This window comes from Corythoichthys intestinalis, chromosome 3, assembly GCF_030265065.1.
Source record: "Corythoichthys intestinalis isolate RoL2023-P3 chromosome 3, ASM3026506v1, whole genome shotgun sequence".
Lineage (NCBI taxonomy): Eukaryota > Metazoa > Chordata > Actinopteri > Syngnathiformes > Syngnathidae > Corythoichthys > Corythoichthys intestinalis.
In genome coordinates this window covers 23,144,936-23,166,618 of record NC_080397.1, presented here as the reverse complement: position 1 = coordinate 23,166,618, position 21,683 = coordinate 23,144,936, and the positions used below count along the sequence as shown (strand labels likewise).

At 37.9% G+C, this 21,683-nt stretch overlaps 1 protein-coding gene across 4 annotated transcripts in view; it reads right to left on the bottom strand.

Annotated features, from left to right (window-relative positions):
* The window catches only part of sema6a (sema domain, transmembrane domain (TM), and cytoplasmic domain, (semaphorin) 6A), a 242,861-nt gene that overhangs the window by 102,402 nt on the left and 118,776 nt on the right, over positions 1-21,683 (bottom strand). For 3 of the 4 annotated variants that reach the window (XM_057831645.1, XM_057831646.1, XM_057831648.1), the window contains exons 4-5: positions 5,279-5,339; positions 75-137 (exon numbers count right to left, since the gene is read on the bottom strand). In XM_057831645.1, the coding sequence (XP_057687628.1) occupies positions 75-137; positions 5,279-5,339 (124 nt within the window). Of the gene's footprint in view, positions 1-74; positions 138-5,278; positions 5,340-6,735; positions 6,895-21,683 lie in introns of all 4 variants that reach the window. The other variant, XM_057831647.1, reaches the window with a different exon arrangement.

Below are 21,683 nucleotides of genomic sequence, written 5' to 3'. Positions count from 1 at the left end.
TATGAACTGTAGGCATTGTGTTACTGCACCTGCCTGATATTTAAAGGGATGTATATTAGTAGGAGCGTGCCTACCTTATGCTTTCCTTTCATTCTGCATGTGTCCACGTCAGCCTGCCTGGACTTCCATGTCATTTTCTGTAATAAATAATCAAAACAAGTTAAATAAGGTCAGTTAAAGCCATTTGAACTAGAAAAACAACAATAATTTAATACAAATAACTGGAAAATGCCATTTCTGGAAATATTGCGATGGTAGCCTTGCTGTCGGTATATCCATATATCATTTTTGGGTCACTTCCTGTCATTGGAAATGACGTACATGGGCATCAATGGCATCGATGTAGATTGGTATCAATGGATTCAACGTCCGTATATGGGCATCATTGGCATAGATGTTCATAGCCATCATTAGAATTACATGGGCTGTTGATTGTCAACGGGCCTCAATGGAAGGTTTTTGGTCAAAAAATCACAACCAACAATGTACATGTTTTTGGGTGTGCCAGTGTAGTGTTTTGCAGGTCTGGGTTGGAAATCAATAGGAGGGAATGGAAGTTTTTGTGATATTGAAATGAATGGCAAATTTTGGCAGACTTGTGCCTTTTTTGGTCAAAAACTGTATACCGTACAATGTTTGTGCCCCTAAAGTCCCTGAATTTTTTTCTGTATGAATTATGTGGGACTTTTGAATCTTTTGAAATTTTACATTTTTCCTTTTTTGGGCGAACTGTAATTATTTGGGTGTCATACCAAAGTGGCAGTAAAGCATGAGCAGTGAATAAATAAATTCAATGTCTGTCGCTGTCAATGTCAGTGAATGAGTTAAGGGCTACAAGCAGTAAAATATGCCTTCAATCTGATCATGTGCTCGGAAATCGGAAATTTTTGAAGATAGGAATTGGGTGAAAAACATCTGGGTTTTTAAGATTTTTTCTAATGTAAGGGCTACAAAAACAAACGAACATGCTCAAAGATATCAGAAAAAAACGATGTTTTGTACTATGCACCATTTTTAGAAGATTAAAATTTGGTGAAAGAATATTGTTTTTAGGCTTTTTTTAATGGCTGCAAAGCAACAAAATAATCAGAATGGCCAAGGGTATCGTCAAAAGAAACAAAAAAAAGTATGTTTTGTAATACATTATCAAATAAATGAATAAATTACCCAGGTATCGGATCGGTACTCGTTATCTGTAGATCCTCAAAGTCAGGTGACTCGCACTCGAATTCGGGTGCAAAAATATATCATCAGGACAACTCAAGTGATGATATTTATGACTAATTCTCAAAGAAATACGAAAATTTTAGAACAGGGTTCACTAAATCCGGACCTTGGTGCCACTTTTCTTGTCGTGTTTTCCATGTCTTCCTACACACCTGAATCAAAATAATCAGGATCATTATCAGGCTTCTGGAGAGGTTGCTGATGACATAATCATTTGATTTGTTAGTGAACTCTGTTTTAGAAAGTGTCACAGAAGTGGGGATTTGTTGGGACTGTTCTAAAATAATTGCTATATTAATATTTTTTTATGTAATGTTCATTGTCATTTTAAATGAGCACCATTTTGTAGTCCAATAACAACACTCACTCACTCAAATGATCTAAAATATTAAATTTTAAAATCGGTGCAGAATCTACAGTAAGTGTTTTAATATGTTTTTGAATGTAATAATTAATTCCATTGAAGGACTTAAATGTATTCATACAGCCTGTATTGACTGAATATGTGTTTTTCAATCAATGGCCTTTTTCAATTAAGATTTCGTTGTACAACATAACACTGGGATAAATTTAGGGTTCAATGCGTTGCCGTGGGACACTTTCATAGTGGTTATTCAGAATCAAGATGGAAATGTTCACCCTTTAGTTAATGGACGACCCTCACTAACTGCATCCCAGCCACCCCTTATTAGAGTTCATGCACTGATTGGTTATTCTTGCAATGCACACACACACACACACACACACAGTGGTCACCTTGTGACTCAGTGGTGCCCAACATAACATGTCAATCAGCTATAAACATAATTCAGCATACATACATGGTCATTGTCACACACACTTATCAATCAATGCAAGCCTTGCAACAATGTCACCTACACACACATGGATACATGCAGACAGTAGTCCCTGAGTGCCGCCTATGATCATTCACTACCCGCCGCCTTTGTCGAGCATTTTTGAGCTGATTAAAGAGCCTCAGTCATCAATCAACATGGTCCTTTCATGTGCTTGCTGCTCTCATTAGGGCCCATTGGCTGAACTTCGACATGGTGGAGACATGCCATTATTTCAATTGGGTTAAAAAAAACAATAATAGCAATGCTAATTGAAGGGGGTAGTGACTTAGCCATGCTTTGAAACGTGAAAAACAGAGAAATTGATTTCCCTCTAGTTATTGTATACATATATATATATATATATATATATATATATATATATATATATATATATATATATATATATATATATATATATATATATATATATATATATATATACACATATATATATATATACATATATATATATATATATACATATATATATATATATATATATATATATATATATATATATATATATATATATATATATATATATATATACATATATACATATATATATATTAGGGCTGTCAAACGATAACAATTTTTGATACACTGCCAATGGGTTTTGGATATCTCAGAGGTTGCGCTAGACTTTTTCGTTGTCTGTTATTTTGACTGAGAGGGTCATAAAAATCCGGTCATAATCTATTTTTACCCATTACTTGAATTTTTAAAATGATAATAATGACATATTCAATAGCAGTGTTGGTCAAAAGTGGTGCGTTACTTACTCAACTCTGAATAAATTGAAGAAACTACCAGCCATGTTGTGTCTACTCTCTTCAAACGACTAAAATTTTAATCGAGTTAATTACAGCTTAAAAATTAATTAATCGCAATTAATCGCAATTCAAACCATCTATAAAATATGCCATATTTTTCTGTAAATTATATATATATATTCTGTAAAATAAATAGTTGGAATGGAAAGATAAGACACAAGATGGATATATACATTCAACATACGGTACATAAGGACTGTAGTGGGCATTTCACTCTACTGTCATTTAAATCTGTCTATGCTGTCCTCACTCCGAAGCGTCTACTTTTTCCAAAGCTAGACAGCTAGTGAACGACGCCATAATAACCAGACTTCTTCCTTTTTCATCTGATTTATTAATAAATTGGCATCAAACCATTGTCCTCTTTAGACCGTCGTAAAACTACAAAAAAAAGTACACAAGCATTGCATTAGCAACAACGTTAGCTTAGCACGCTCTACAGGTTCACTAAACATAAACAAAAAGCGTCTCATACAAAAAATATAACATTTCGCTTACTAACATAATATGTACATTATTTACAACAACCATACTTACGGACAAATCTTGTCCAAGGATCATATAAGCACAACATTACAACGTAGGCGTCAGCCCGAGACGTCGTGCAGCCATATTGAACTGGCAAGACAACAATAAACCATGTCGCAAAGCGACCACAAGAGTTCGCTGTTAGACAGCACAAAAAGCCTTGCTGTAAAACTTACCAAAAGGCAGAATACTGTCTAAGCCGGACATGTGCGTTAATTGCGTCAAATATTTTAACGGGATTAATTAAAAAAATTAATTACCGCGCGTTAACGCGATAATTTTGGCAGCCCTAATATATATATATATATATATATATTCATTTTTAAAAATTAATCCCGTTAAAATATTTGACGCAATTAACGCACAAATGCCCCGCTCAAACAGAAAGGACAGCAAAAAGGACTGCAAAGTGAAAGGTGTACTTGTTGTGTTTTTCGAAGTTTTGCCGCCCTCTGCTGGCGCTTGGGTGCGACTGATTTTATAGGCTTCAGCACCCAATGAGCATTGTGTAAGTAATTATTGACATCAACAATGGCGGGCTACTAGTTTATTTTTTGATTGAAAATTTTACAATTTTATTAAAACGAAAACATGAAGAGGGGTTTTAATATAAAATTTCTATAACTTGTACTAGTTATTATCTTTTATTTTCTATAATTTTTTATAAATATTTATATATTTTATTTATTTATATATTTTATTTATTCTTTTCTTTTCTTTTAAGAACTACAAGTCTTTCTATCCAAGGATCGCATTAACAGAATGTTAATAATGGCAATGCCATCTTGTTGATTTATTGTTGTAATAAAGAAATGCAGTACTTAGGTACCGTATGTTGAATGTATATTTTCCTTTCGGTCTTATGGTTTGAATTGCGATTAATTATGATTAATTAATTTTTGAGCTGTAATTAACTCGATTAAAAATTTTAACCGTTTGACACCCCTAACATATATATATATATATATATATATATATATATATATGCATACACAAACACAATATATAATACCCCACATTAATAACCAAACTGTTACAAGTCATTATAATTTCAAACTCATCTTTGATAAAGCATCGCTTACAAGTTATATTCTTTTGTTTCATATACATGACCAATGCGTTGCACGTTGTGATGTGTATGTTTTGTTTGTTTACATTTATAGTCAAACGTATTCACATTATTGCATTGCTGCAAGCAGGAATTATATACTACAGTATGTATTTTTTCGTATGATGAATAATTTGTCGTTAAATGAATCGAAAAAAATTTTGAAAATTCTTTTGAAAATGAAATTAGAAAACTTGAAAAATTTTGTAATCTCGAGGTATCGCTGTACTTAGTTCCTCCTATGCAAATCTTTTCTTCTGGATGCAGCAGTTCAGCAATACATCTTTAACACCAGTTTCAACTTTCCTATATGCATGACTATAGTGCCTGGAAAAACAATGCAAATACAATAATTCCCCCAGAATTTCTCGCAAACCATCGTTAATAACAAAACAACACCAAACTTAATGAAAATGTTTTCTTTTTGGTCGTTTTATGATGCAGATTTTCACCAACAGCGGATAAACTGTAGGTGAAAAGCAACATCTGAGTGAGGTCAATGAAGAGACTGATGTTTGCAACTGAGGATGCAAATACAGGATCTTATCTCCTCTCCTCCTCTACTTCCGACGTGACGCAGACGCTCACTCGCTGATTGATTGGATAATCTACTTAACGGGGTCATCGTGATGCCCACGTAACACACACATACACACACATATACGACAGGTGATTAGGGTTACGTAGTCCACGTTGGCAGAACAAGACGTCCTCTTATCCGGACGGACGTTTTACTTACTCACCTTACTGAAAAAGATCTCGTCATTTGTGGCGGTGTCGGTGTCAACTGTGTATATGTGATCCCTGAAAAAGAAACAAAATTCAAACGGATAGGTCAGACAGTTTCAAAATTGGACACACAATAAATCAATTTGCCTCCCCCATTCCCCGTTTGCGCCCTGAAGGCAGACAACGACCTCAAAAGATGGAGCTTTGAGTAAACTTTGTTCAAACTTAAGAAAAAGTATGACAATAAACAAAAGGAGGCCAGAGTGAATTTGCTCTGTCAGACAGAAACAGTCAACAAAGCTTTGGAGTGCCGTGGCGCAGGGCCGCGGGACAAAAGCCTCTTTGTCCCGGAGGAAGAGCTCCTGTGGGGGTTAGGCGTGTGGGGGGGTCGAGGGGGGTGAGGTGGCGAGACGAGAGGTGCCAAGTCACTCAGAGCTGTTCAGCTCAATTAAGCTCACTGTTTGAGCTACAGGAAATCTATACCAATGCTCATTACAGCTCAGACTTGAAGACTAGTTTGGGCGCATGCACGTGTGTAAGTGTTTGAGTAAGGCCTGGAAACTGGCGAACCTTTGCTGCCTCTTTTGAATGTATACTTCAAGAACTAACGTGTTGGGACACCTGGCTAAAGGATATTGTGGAAAATAATGGGCTTCTGCATATGCTCTCTGCAAGGTTTCGGAGTGCGTTTTTATAGCATTTGTTTCCTCATTCCACCTGAAAAAAAACAACAACCCATTTCAGATTGCATTCCAATGTTGTTTGGTGGGGTGGAGAGCAGGTTATTCCACACCAAACACTGGCCTTTATGGACCTTGTGCACTGTAGGACAGTCATTCGAAAACAAGAATAGGTCCTCACCAGTCTGTTCCAACTAACACAGACGGTGATGGGCGTCCAATTCATTTGAACTGAGAGGAGTGGTAGTGAATGCTCACGTTTCAGTGCAATTGAGCATTAATGGCAGTCAATTAGGTGAGATTGTGAAATGAATAGCAGGTAAAAAGCTTTTGAAAACAGATAGATGTTAAAGCCAGTCCTAGTCAACTCTGTCTAAATGAAATAATTTATAATTTATAATAAAATTTATAGTTGAGCATAGTTGAAATATGAAATCAACAAACACAATAGAAAATAAATAAATTTGAGAAGTCACACAGAATTGGAGAACATTTGACATACCAACCTTTAAATTTTACATAATCTACATATAAAATACTTAAACATGCCATTTCTCAGTCGCTATACTTGTCTTGAGACCATTTTATTTTTAAAAGAATGAAAAAATGTGTTATAAAACCAAATTCATCTGGAGTAGCACGTAAAAAGCCATTATATTCCTATGCCACCTCCCTAATGACCAAATTAAATCTCAAATTAAACAATTAAAATGAAATTTAAAAATTATTTGTTTGTATTAATCTATTTATTTCATTTCTGATTTATTTTCACACAACCGTGTTCCATTAACCTTTTTATTATAGAAGATGAAGAAAGCAATGAGTCACATGACATGGTGGAAGTTTTCCAAAAAAATGGGGAGAGCTGATGTGTGTCCTTTCTTCTGTTTTGTCACATTTTCATAAAATAGTTCATCTTGATTGAATGCCTCAATCTACCTCAAGCAAACCTGTAATGTAAAAAAAAATCAGAATAAGATTTCTTTTTCAATTTTGTTATTTTTTCTCAACTTGTTTACAACAGTGTTGTTTTCGTCAACGATGATCACAACGAAAACATTTCGTTAACGAACATTTTTTTCGTGACGATGACGTCATGATGCGCCGGAAACGCGTCTTGGATGACTCTAACGTGACGAAAAGATTGCCAACTTATGTCTGACGAGATGACAACGACTTGAAAATGTGCCATCATACCCAATATATGTTCACAATGGGTGACATTTGATAGTTGTGCACGGAGGTTTTTTTTTTTTTTTTTTGGTGCTGTCAGCCTGCTTTCGAGCCATCATTCACGTGATTTGCACACACACACCCTCCCTCTCGGGGGCGTGCGCAAAGATCTATCAACAACGATAGCGGCTGCAAGCGCGAGTCTCGAGAATTCATGGTAGCATTTTAACTGTAATAACTGCCATGCACTGTCTCCGTGGGAGACAAGTGCGGTAGCTGTGGCCACACATTTGGTGGCGAAAATACCTAGAGGGAGCGGCAACGTTAGTAAAAAAAAAACAGAAGCTTCCGTGTAAGTTGTCTAAGAAAAATGACACTCCCTGATAATGTAAAGTTAGTCATTCACATTTTATTTTAAGGCAAGGCAAGGCAAATTTATTTATATAGCACAATTCAACACAAGGCAATTCAAAGTGCTTTACATCACATGAAGATCATAAAAATCACATTTAAATCAATACAACGTAAAAACCAAGACAATCAAAATCGGAAATAAAATTATACATAAAAATCGCATTTAACAACAAATGGAATAAAAATAAATAAATAAAAATAAAACAAAAACTACTACTACTAGTAATAATTGAAATCAGCAATGGAGATAAGCACAAGAGGAATAGAAAGCAAGTAGATTGAAATATATAGACAGTTATGGATATGCAGTGCTAAACAAAAGCGTTTTTAGCCCTGTTTTAAAAGAGTTAACAGTTTGAGCATACTTCAGACGTTCAGGTAACTTGTTCCAGAGGTGAGGAGCATAATAACTAAATGCTGCCTCACCCTGCTTGGTTCTTGTTCTTGGAACATGCAGGAGACCGGTTCCAGACGACCTTAGAGGTCTAGATGTCTCATAGGAATCTAACAAATCAAGCATGTATTTTGGTCCAAGGCCATTAAGTGTTGTGTAGACGAGCAGTAGTATTTTATAGTCTATCCTTTGACTCACTGGAAGCCAGTGTAGCAATTTCAAAACCGGTGTAATGTGGTCCAGCTTCCTTGTATTTGTGAGGACTCTGGCTGCAGCATTCTGTACTAGCTGCAGCTTCCTGACTGATTTTTTATCAAGACCTGTAAATATACCGTTGCAATAGTCCAATCTGCTGAAAATGAATGCATGCATAGGTTTTTCCATGTCTTGTTGAGTCAGAAGCCCCTTAATTCTGGTTATATTTTTTAGGTGGTAATAAGCGGATTTAGTGCTAGAAGCTAGAAGCTAGAAGGTGTTGGAGACGAGTCCAGTGTGTATGAGCCAAGGAGAGGAAAGTTTCCTGGTGAGTTTCCTATATGTGCTAAATTGGGTTAGTGTTTGATGTGCGCTAAACAATGTGGAAAAATCCACACGTAAAATTATTAAACCAGCCAGGACAATACTGTTATGGACAAAGATTTGAGATAAGAGTTCTGTTGTTATGTCAGTTATGTTAAAGAGTGGTTAAAAATAAAATTTAAAAAAATTTTAAAAATTGTTTTAGCGAACTTTTCAATTTAGCATTAGGGCATGAGTTGTGCTTGTAATAGGAATAACGGTGTTGACTATATTTGAGTCCTATCTATATTCATTTTTTTAAAATTCAGGTAGCCCATTAGCAGTCTGTGTCTTGTATTGTTTTGCACTTTGAGTAATGACCCTGCACGTTTTGTGCAGGCTGTTTTTTTTCACATGGGGAGAAGGGTTACACAGTGCCCTTCAATTTGGACTTGTTCTGAGTGGGCTAGGAGCAGTGTTGTCACAGATTGTTGCTGTTCATACTGCAATTATTGCCATGCAATGGTAAGTTTTAATAACTTTATCCTGAAAACAAAGCCAACACTATTGATTGCATGGGTCATCGATGATTTTCATGTGTGCATATGTTGTTTTTTATTGGCATGCTATAATGGTGCCACTGACTCACGCTAGCTTAGCCACTCCAGAGCCTCAAAACTAACAAATAACTTGCAAACGAAAAAGGAATTTGTTGAAATCAACGCCACCATTTAATAACTAAACCCCTGCTAACTCAAAGATTAAGCCTAATGTAAAAAATCCCTCTTTAAATACCTATTGTAGCAGAAAATCACAATAGTGAAGTGATTTTTTTAAGCCCAAATGTCCTCCAATTCTAGTACAACCCACATCTATGAAAATGAGAATCTGCTTGTAACACAGAAACCTTCCGACAGTTTTGTCTATATAGTGTCAGACCCAGCAGCAGGCTATATGGAAAATATATGGTTAACAACATCACAAACACTAGTTAGAATTAGGGAGTTAGGTTAGGCGTCAAAGTGGTGTGATTTATCTCATTCACGTGCAAAAGTGGCCTCGCCCAAGCACTGTAACTGCTTTAATTGGTCGGAGATTACATTTTTTAATCAGAGTGCGTGAAGAGTGTCGACATGGAAGCCACATCTTAATTACGTTTCAGCTCCCAAACCTGCGCTTAGCCTTCCTGTCCTGCCTCTCTGTCTCATTAACTAAATCGAATAAAGTCTTCAGAGCCACGTGCATTTTCAAATGAATCTACTTATATCGCTTTCTTGGGAAGAGAGTAGGGGCATGTCGCAGCAGATGAAACCCAGTCTACTGTACATTATGAGCCTTGACGCTAAAATTGAATAATTAATCTTTGAGAGCAGTTGAAATTAGCAGAGTACGGCTGCTGTACAGAGAGGATGTATTCCCTGTGAGACGCGAATCTCACCCGATGTTTCTCATTTTGTCACAGCGGGAGTTACGATTACAATTCTCACTAAATGTCACTGGTGGCCAGTCATGAGACACAAAGGGAAAAAGATTGTCTTCTTGGTGGTCTGACTGTGTGTGGGCAATTACAAATGAACAACACAACAAAACAAAAAACACACATAGTGATATCCACAGTGACAACCTCAAGTCTGTCGTAGTGCTACGATTAACCTGTGAGAGGTAGTACGGTGCCACAGGACATCATCAAGAGTGGCAAAAATAGAAGAAAGAAGAAATAATGCTTTAATGCTGCTTTCAATGCTCTAGGATCGATTATCCTTACCACTTGCTAATTGGTAATTGCTAATATGTCCCGTTCATGTGGTTTGTTGTGGTAAAAAAAAAAAAAAAAAAAAACTGCAGACATGGACTTCATTTTGGAAAAAGAAGGGAATGTATCAAAACAAGTGTTTTGTCACTGAACATTTTAGCAAATACTTGGTGTCAAAAAAATGTGCAAATTGACAATAAATCCAAAAAATTCTAGTTTCTTGCCATTCCACCATTTTGAAAAGTAAAAGGTCGTCCCATTTCGGAAACTTGGCTATCATAGTAAAATTCCAGTTTTCCAGTAATAAATACGGCTTGATTGTCGACTATTTTTATGTATTTACCATAATTACGACACCACGTGAAGGAAACGTAAATGCTAAGTGCTGTTTAATTTGTAAAAATAAGAATACAGTGGTACCTCTACACACGAAGTTAATTCGTTCCAGGACATTGTTTGTAAGTCGAAATAGTCAAGGCAAGGCGAGGCAAATTTATTTATATAGCACAATTCAACACAAGGCAATTCAAAGTGCTTTATCACATGAAGATCATAAAAATCACATTAAAATCAATAGAACGTTAAAAAAAAAGAAAAAAAAAAGAATCAAAATAGGAAATAAAATTATACATAAAAAATTGCATTTAATCACGAATATAATAAAAAATAATAATTAAAAAAATAAAACAAATACTACTACTACTGCTAATAATTGAAATCAGCAATGGAGATAAGAATAGAAAGCAAATAGAATGAAATATGGACAGTTATGGATATGCAGTGCTAAACAAAAGTATTTTTAACCCTGATTTAAACGAGCTAACAGTTTGAGCATACTTCAGACCTTCAGGTAACTTGTTCCAGAGGTGAGGAGCATAATAACTAAATGCTGCCTCACCCTGCTTGGTTCTTGTTCTTGGAACATACAGGAGACCGGTTCCAGATGACCTTAGGGGTCTAGATGTTTCATAGGAATCTAACAAATCAAGCATGTATTTTGGTCCAGGGCCATTATGTGTTTTGTAGTCGACCAGTAGTATTTTATAGTCTATCCTTCGAGTAAAATCGAGCAGGATTTTACCATAGGAATACATTATAATTCAATTTGTTCCAGGACCTTGTTAGTAAGTCGAAATAGTCGTATGTCGAGCAGGATTTTCCCATACGAATACATTATAATTCCATTAATTCGTCCCACAGCCCAAAAACCAACACTAAATCCTTAATAAATACTGCTGGTACTATTACAAATGGCAGTTACACATTGCAAAACAAATAAAAATTATAAATAAAAATCGAAATAATACCATAACAATGGTAATAATAATAATAATACCTGTCATAATGTAACAAATCAGGGTTATAATGTGGCAGACATTTTTTGCTGTACCTGAACGCACTGCGCAGCTGACGTGTCAGAGAGAGGAAGCGGTGGAGTTTGAGGGTTTCACTTTCACTTTCAATGTTTTCTTGAGAACATCGTCAACTTTTGTGTTGGATAAGTTGTGAAAGAAATTATAAAAACCTGACAAAGCTGGCGATTTCTTTGGCGATATTACCACAATAATAATTGTCACCTTCACTTATAAAGTCTGGCGAACGGTGGTAGGATGATCACCGTGGAGATGTATTGTTGAGCCGGGTCACGGATGCTCACCCCACACACATATTTCTCTATAACTTGCATCTTCACTTAGAAGGTAAGCGTCTCCTTTTTGCTTGTTTCACCACCTGTACCAATCTTTGTGATACCTGAGTTGATTTCTCACACTAGAAAATCCGCTGTGCATTCGTCTACGGTGCTGTCATGTTGTCGTATTTCGAGCATGTCAGCAGATGTAGAAACAAATCGTATGTCAAAGCGATCGTATGTCGAGGTACCACAGTATATACAAACAATCTTAGTCAAGACAGAAATGAAGAAGACAAATGGAATTATGAAAGGATGATGAATGATGGCATCAATATTCTGAATTTGTTCTCTTATCGCTCAGCAAATTGCTTCATTAATTTGAATTGAAATGTCCACTTTATATCAAAAAGACAAAAAGTAAATCAAAAGCGATAAAATCCGAGGATCACTTGGCAGATTTAGTGCGCTCGCATAAGTTTTTTTTTTTTTTTACCACATGCAATTTTAAAACAGCTCGTGGGCAATAAGTAATTGCTTACACCATACATTTGCAGCTTGGATCCCCACACGGGGCCTCGACTACCCCGTCTTGCGAGGCCAAGGCCTTCCAGCTACACGGATTTACTCTCCAGTAGAGATTAGCGGGAGCCAAGAACATGAGGCATCTCCTAAACATCCTGACTGGGGATGGAGGAGGACAATGGAGCGGCTGTGTCAACACACTCTCACATACACACACATGCCCCCGTTTCCCTGTTCCCATCTGCACCTGAACACATAACTTGGAAGTTGAAGACCAATGACTAAGACAGAAAATGTTGCAAACTCAGTTTTTCAATGAGTCAATTTTACAATTTATGATAAACTCACTTAGTTTGACATTACACCTTTCTGGCTTTTAAACATAGTGTCCATTGTGTATTTTGGAAGAGGTGTACCACAAAATATGACAGCGCCTTGAGTTTGATGTTTGTTTTACAGAGGCATCTATCTAAGTCCATCCATCCATTCATATTCTATACTGACTAATCAGCGACGGGGGAGGCTCAAAGTGTGTCCACTTGTGAGTGCTTTGTGACCATGGAGGGGCTCAGCAGTGCCCGCTGCTTGTTCAGGAAAGAAACTAGAGTGCCAGAAGTCTACAAACACAAGCAGCTACAATAGAAAAAAACACCAGATATAGGCTTGATTTTTCACTAGTCATTTTTAATAAAGCAAGTGTCACTAGGATGATTATGAAAGTCTCTGGTTCAACTCAGAACAACAGAATGAAAATTTTAAAAAATGCCTCCCGCGAATGTTAACGCGACAACATCACTGAATCGCTCATTTCACTGTCAATCAAAAAGAGATTCAGCCTCATACAGATCATTCAACCATTCAGAGAACTAGAACGTCTGGGCCAGCCGAGCCCAGCCCACTGCCCATAGACCCCAAAAGACGCATAGCATCCGATAACCGTGATAAACCCAGCCTTTGGCCAATGACTTGTCTCATTTCGCTGCAGTAGGAACAATGTACTCTCGACTCTGGAGACGCAGCTCAGTCGGCACTGTTTAAAGGACTACCAAGCTGCGCGAATGAATGAAAAGCAAGCTGCATCGTAATCAGCGATACGACGCTAATTATGAACAAAAGTTGAGCACGTTGTAGTGCATACAGTATTTCATCAGTGACATGTACACACAACAGTATACATTTGATCACTTATTTTTTGACATTTTGGGGGAAGTTGAGCTTCCCTTGTAGCCTTAGCGCAATCACCACTGTGAGAAATGAAGCAACAATGTCAAGAAACGAAGTGGAATAGTGGAACAATTACTGTACAGTATGTTTTGTAGCTCTGTAGCACATAAACATGCATGCGGAACTGTAATTGCTATAAAAGACGCTATATACTAGTCATGTGCCAATTACCGGTTTCAAGGTATATCGTGATATAAAAACGTCATGGTTTCAAAACCGCAAAAATTTTCCGTCACAACGTCCCTACAGTATTGGCTATTTTTTATGTCTCTAAAACACTGGGAGAAATCCCTCGATTGCAGCTGCAAGATTCAACCCTCCCCCACTGGTTGTTGCTCAGTGTCAGTGAGTCAGCTGTGCAACACAATAGCTGGAGGAGGTGAAACTCCTGAACTTTTTTCCCCTCAACAAAGAAAACTGAATCGCAAGAATGGGAATACTTCGGCTACAGACGGCCGTAGCTTAGAGGAGGAGAGTCAACCGACAGGTAAAACATGTTTGTGGAGGGTGGCTGCTGAGGAGGGAATACCTCCAATATGATTTCGCATTTATAACAAATTAAAGGTTAATAAACACTATCGTGAATGTTTCCCACAAGCTATGAGTTTTGTCTCCAGGATGTATAGTGTGTCTAGCGGTGGTAAAACGCGGTGTTTTTTTTTTCTCTCTGGCAACTGTCTGTGTTGAAAAAGAATGTGAGCATAACGTAAACATGATACGAGTCATACACACGTGCTTTTTATGGAAAATAATTCAATTACTTTTGTTATGCCACGTGTGCCATCTGTTTTGTCAATAATGTTGAGCTGTGGCTTTGGGTTTACGCTCACCTAAAGGACTACATTTATTTTAATTTTATTTAGAATATTTTGTTTTTTTTTTTCCATTTTTAAATTGATTTTAATATTATAGTGATGTTCCAATTTGCTCATATTTTTTGAAAGATAAAATCCTGTCCAATGGAAAAAGAAAATTTAACCAAATATCTCAGAGTAACACGTTTTAGAGTTGTAATTGCAATACCGTGAAACCGTGACATTTTTGCTTAAGGTTATCATGCCATCAAAATTTCATACCGGCACATGCCTACTATACCCTCAAAATGTGGAATCCACTCCATATTTTAACATGAAGTAATACTCCAGACTTAAATAATTTTTATGAAGTATTTCTCTCCATTGATTGTACTGGTGTTTTAGTGAGCAACCAAGTGTGTGAACTAGGGATGTCCCCTATCCGAGCACGTGATCGGCAATGATCACATCATTTTTAGAAGATCGGAAGGTGAAGGAGATCAGGATTTTAAAAAGTATTTATTTTTATTTTAAAGCATTATCTCATTGGCTGCCATTGACAGCAATAGACGTCCAATCCAATTTGACTGGGTGGCTGGCTGCAATTGGGACAACTCTAGTGTGAACAATCTACAAACAGATAATACCAGTAATAACTATTTTTTGCAACTCAATGGGGGGACGTCTATTTGAAGAAGGCATTTGTTTGTTTAAGGAAGGAACTGCTATTTGAGGAAAACATGCACTTGGACCTCTGACAAACTGTTTTGGCTCGTGATTCACAACCCATGGGAAATGATGACAGTGACAAGCAGAACAATGCTTTTCCGCCAAATGTCAAATGGTACAATTAACCTGTGTATCCAATTGTTGCCATTCATGCAACGAAATAATGAATAGGTTTCTTTTTAAGAGGTCCAAAGAGTCAATTATACAGTCGATTAAGTTGAGATCATCATTACTTCAGGAAATGTACCTTGTCTCAATAAAGTTTAGGAAACAATCAGCAAATTGTGTATACGCTGTCCCAGAAACCACAGACGGTCTTCAGGGGGCTGCCGTATGATGGAATTCACTCAGGGGTAATTGAATAATGGCTGTGTTTGACATTGGATAAGTGAGCACTGGCTGCCAGTTTGACTCACTCGCTGTGGGCATCCCATTTCCCGAAATTCGGCAAACAGAAATGCACGAGTAGGACGGAAAGGCATGTGGATCTCCTTTCAGACACAAATACGGGACTATTGTGAAGAAGAGAGTGGGGACGAGCTGAGTGATGGCGGCGAGACAGCGGGCCAGTGGGCGGGGTCAGAGTGTGCGATGGATAGACATGGACATGAAGCCATGAGAACACAGGGGGTTTGTGCAGAGGAATGTCGTACAGAGAATTCCGTCTGCCGGCTCATTGTCAAAGTATCTTGCTTCTCATGTAGCCGGGAATAGAAAACCAGAATTAGCATGCATACAGTACCTACTGATGTCAGTGGTAGGAAGCGACAAAGTACAGTAAGTAGTTACTTCACTTCAAATATCGGTACTTGAGTATTTAATTTTTATAACAAATTCTTACTTTTACTCCCCAAACTTTGAAAAAGATCTGTCCTTGCTACCCCTTACTTTGTCATACCTAATTGTCCGAGGCTACGGATCACAGGATAAAATGGTCAACAGGTGGCCAGATGTCACCTTATCAAATGTCCATGAATGAAACAGAAGACAAAAATGAAAATAATGTGAATTCCCATTTTCCTGACGAGGCACGTTTTAACTAGGGATGTCCCATTCGCATATTTTTGCACCCGAGTCCGAGTCACCTGATTTTGAGAATCTGCCGATACTGAGTCCTGATCAGATGCCAAAACAAAAGGTCCAAACATGTTACAGTACTGTTCTGTTTACAGTACAGGTAGTCCCCAGGTTACAACATACCCGATATACATGATTTTTACTTTACGACGCCTGAGTCTCATCCGCCATTTTGTCTCCAGGCGTTTTTGTATGTTTGTTTTGTCGCATAAACGGTACTTATAGTACCTCACAGTATCTTATTTTTAACTTTATTTCATTTATATGACTGTTCTCCCCTTTGGCAAAATGTGTATTTGATTATTGTCAGGAAACGGGCGGCAGATGGTGTGTGGACCCAAATGCAGGGTAAGGGAGGCGAGGAAGACTGACGGTGCAAAAATGTTTTAATTAAGGCAAGCAAAAAACAAAGTACAAACAAATAATGACGAGATCCCATAAAACACCACAGCAAACAAAACTCAGGTTACGTACATAAGGCTGGGCATACAAAAAACTTACTGAGGGGAACACGAGGGCTTGGCGAAAACAGGTTCGGACGTGCACATGGACATTGACAATGACGCAACAAGGTGTAAAAAGAAAATGGGAGCTTATATACACAGAGAGACAAGGGGTAACGAGACAACGAGGAACAGATTGGTGACACAGAAGGATGCAGTTGGCGGATACAATAGGAGCAGGTACAACAGGTGAAATCAATGGGCAATCACAGGAACACACTAGGAGGGAACCAACTCAAAACCTAACAATTATAATGTTGACTTTCGTGATTCATGGTTTTTTTTTGGCGCAGGAAGAATAGAGCAGGTAGTACTTCCGCACCCGAGAAGAATGTATTTGCGCACACGAAGAATAGCGCACGCACATACACGAGGAAGAGCGCATTTGCTCGCTAGGGGCTGCCATCTTGAAATCATGTGTTTGGAGGAGGCAAATTGATTTGCCACTTGAATTTCTGCCCTCAGCAAGTAAGGTATCTCAAGTGATGTTAGATATTCATTTCTTGAGGCAGAATATTCACAAAAATTGACTCGTTCACTCCAAGTACATGCTGAGTAAAAGGTCTAAATAGATACCTCGAGTGTTTTAGGAAACCATGCAAATAACAACATGATGCAAAAAAGACTTCAATTGAAAGAGATAAAGTTAACCGAGGTTGAGTTGAGTTCATGATTGATAGAGATCTTGGTGAACTTTTGGAAGTGGAAAAACCAGGGGAAAGTAGCAACCTAGCGGAGCATGAATGAAGAAGCATTTTTCCCACCCAGGGCCATAATTAAGAGATCTGTTGGCTCAAGGAAGTATGTATTTTTTGGCTATCTTGTGTTGAATATTTTTTCTACCGCAACATTATCAAAACTATAGGAACATGATTGGATAGCAAAAGGAAAAAAAAAGTCTACAATTGCTATCCCTCTGGAATAGCATTCGCCTTGAAACAATGTTTTATCTTCTTATTACTTCGAGCATTTTGAGTTGATAGAAAACAAAGTAATTTGTGCACAGTATTGTTGTACCAAGTTATAATTAAAAAACAGGTAGAACACATTATATAATTAACAATAAAAATGGCATTTCACCTGTGTATTTCAATATTTCTACTTTTCTACAAGTACTGTATTCCTACTTTTATTAAAGAGTTATTTTGGCACTCTGTTTATCATAATAAAAATGTGTCCATGTGTGGGTACAACCCACCCTCACCCATACACCTCATAACTGCATCACGGGGGGTAGCTAGAAGACCATTGTTCTTTGTTTTGGCTTTCTCTGGATCAAATCCTCAGCACAAAGTGTACTGGAGAAGGGGACCGAGGGAGCCAGCAGGCCCCTGTTGGCTGTGTGAGGGGACATGTGGAGCTTGTGAATAGGCCCAGGGCATGAGGGGCCCTGGGTGATGTGATGCCATGAAATACAACAAGCCAGAGTTCATTCGACCCCCTTCAAACTGAGGCAGGTTGGTCTTTTAGATGGTTCTCAGCTTGGAATGGTTGCATGTGAGCGTGTCGCAGGGTTAGTAGGGTAAGGGGGAGGTTTTTGAGTATGAGGCCTAGCCTTATTGATTTGTATCAAGAGAGCTTTATGCAAAGACACCCTTGGAATGCAGAACCGAGGAATGCAAAACATCAAACCCCAGTTGTTTGACACATGTCTTATACCGCCCCCCTTTTCCAAATGGCAACACATCGAGCCTATTGTGTTGTTGCACAAGCATGCATCCAAGTGCACGAGTGTTGTGGCAGCTGGGAGTGTAGATGGCGATGGACTTTATCATGAAGGGAACAGACATTGAATTGAAAAAATGTGAGCTGAGCAGGCAGCTTCTAATTGTCAGGTGGATTATTGTGTCGCATGTGGAGGAATTCCTGATTTTCAGGAGAGACATTGTTGGTTGGACAAAAAATGGCTTAAAGGGTTAAATAGCTCAGTATATGCCACAAGGTAAAATTGTTGAGTAGCCCTAAAAAATATTTTCACATTCAGTGGTGCTATAAGATATAAGTGTGATCAGTTCTTCTTCCATGCTGTGTTCATGCTTATAACAAAATGATAAAAATCCAAGTAAAGTGTCTCTGCAGGGTTCTACAAGACAAACTTAAGACTCTGTAAGACTTTAAGATCATAATGTATAAAATTCAAAAAATGCTTAACCTAACCAAAACACTAGAACTTACTCTTTTGTGAACCAACTTGTGAACCACAAACGCCATTTGCTGTTGGTGCCTTGTGCTTTTCTAATTTGCAATGGGATTTTACAATTTTCTTGTACAAAGTGCAGTGTGCTTCAGTTAGTTTCCCTACACCGACTTCCAACATGCTCTGAACTTTACATTCTCAAGCCACGAATTATTTAATTTGCACTTACCCATGTATGTAACTACTGTAAATCAGTTCAAGTTTTCTCCGGTATGACAATGAAAAACTAAGCTGTTAACACGCAACTGCGCGAACAGCAAAACCTGCTTGTGTTCAATAAATTCTGATTGCGCAGCACCAGTAGTTCCGCTTTGTAATTACGTTACAGCTTCCTCAAAAATTGAAACATTTAAAAACGAGAATTTGTGAATGTTCTAAATAAAAGTAACGTCAATAGATTTTTAAGACCTTTCAAATTTGTATTTAAGATCTGTTACAGGATTTTAGTAAAATTTTAGACATTTTAAGGCCTTAAATTCACATTGTTGGATTTAAGACGGGGGGGTGGCTTTTTAAGACTCTGCGGAGACCCTGGTGTCGTAGCGTAGCTCAGTTTTACTCCAAAGTATGAACTAATTCAAACTCATTTTGGTTTGCAGGCCACTTTCATTGTAATTACAGCTCATGTGAGCAGGACCAGTTTTTGGGGGGCCAAATAAGTTAACTCACTGGCTGCCATTGGTTCATCACCCCACCCATTCATAATGGATTGGACGTCTTGTTCTGTGAATGGCACTGAAATATGACCATTCACAGCTAGTACTTGCAATTTAGGTGAATTTGACATCTATTGGTGCCAATGGAAGCCAAAGCGTTAATTTTGTGTCACGTCCTTGCTATTTTAGTGTACTAATTCAATCCTGAGCATTTTGGGGCTACTAGGGGTCACATTTACTGTTGATTTTGGAGCATTTCCGGGCTACTTCCTGTTAATTTAGGATCTCTTCCTATTGGATTTTTGATATTTTTGGGTTACTTCCTTGTTAACTCCTCATTGGCTGTCAGCGCTACATGTCCAATCCATTTTGCCTCAGAGGGGGTAAATGAACGAATCTGACTGCGGACACAAAAGTGGCTCAGGTTCAGTAGTGCACACACTCCCATCACACAAATCTTCGGTTTTAAGATGTCAATGTCAAAGTCAAAGCATGTGATTCTGTTACTGTATGTGCAGTATGAATCAGCTACAACGTGCCTGCCAGGCAGAATAACCCCAGGGGCTGGACTAGATCCTTTGGCGGGCCGCTCCCGACCCGCTAGCAGTGTGTTTGACATCCCTGCTCTAATGTACCTTAATGCTACACTAAAAGAATCCTCAAAAGCATATAAGCAGAAAAGATCCAGGGATTCAAGTTGTCTCAGTCACAGAACTGCTGGCAAGTAAAGTATTTTCGAGACACTACCCGTTACGAGTCAAACCTTTAATCCAGGTGACCATTGTAAGCATAAAACTTGTTGTTCCGAATGCTACGTGGTAGCATGTTGAGCGGAGAAGAGGAGGCCTCTGTGTAATCCCAGTCATTAGTGGGTTTTAACAGGATTTGGTACAGCTACAATAATGGACACTCTAGCTGCTTTCGCCATTGGAGAACGCGCCAATGGCAACCATGCACGATCCCTCACCTCGGATTGTTGCTGTTACCATAGCAAGGGTCCAACGGAGCGCCGGGAATTACGACGATGCACCGCGTGTGCATAGAGTCGAGGTATGCCAGCCATTCCTGGCTATAGTGTAACACATGCCACGAGTCATTTTGTATAGACGGCCTTCATTTCTGTGTATGCGCCCTCATGTCCTCCAACTAAAAAAAGAAAGTTTATACAAGGCTGATATTATGTTGCAAACAGTATCGTGACCACGTCTAATTAAGACCATGCTGTGCCTTTTCATTACAGAGGTGAAGATTTTAAACCTGCAAGTGATTATTACATCAGTGTGTTACTAACCTCTTACTGTGGCTCATTCATTCAGGGACAAATGTTTCCTTCCAACCACCATAAAGTTGACTCATAAGGAAAAGTTTATTCAACTCAGTCTATTAAACTGAGTAGCTACATGCTTCAGATTCATTCAAACAAAACAAGGGAATTTGAAGGCCTATATCTTGTAAAAGATGGCTAGGTAATAACTCAAAATGAGGAACAGAAAAGGCTATAAATTAAATCACAAAACGTCATATTTGGCCAAGTTGAACTTAGTTTAGGTTAGCCTGAATTTCATTCTTTTATTTTAACCATGAATCTTTTTCTATAAAACCCAAGCCCCCAGTATTTCTACTTTTCAATCATCATTCTTCTTATTTTAACCATGAATCTTTTTCTATTAACCCCAAGCCCCCAGTATTTCTAATTTTCAATCAAACTGCTTTCTTTTAAAATAAAAGCCGATAATTCAGGCTCAATTTAAGTTTACAATTTGTTATTCAAAATGACATTCAACAGGAACATGCATTTGAGTAAAACTGTCTCCCAGTGTTTACATTGCCTTTTAGCAAACAGACTCTCCTCCCCTCCAAGTTCCACTTTGACCTCAGTGCACATGGTTATTGTGCATTAGGGATTTGAAATGTCACTGATGTTTTGGATAGAAATCACAGAGCTCTGATCTGATAAAAAAATAAATAAATAAAACCAAAAATAGCCTGTATGACAGCCGCATGGTAAATCGATTTTAATCAGAGTCTATGTTTAAAAGTGAATTTCAACAGCTGCATGCACCAGAAAGATACAAACCCACATATATAAGTGCACCTCCAGCAAAGTAAATGATAAATCTCCCACAGCTCCTTGATGAATTGCCTCTGAATGTCATGCAGCGTGTACCTTGA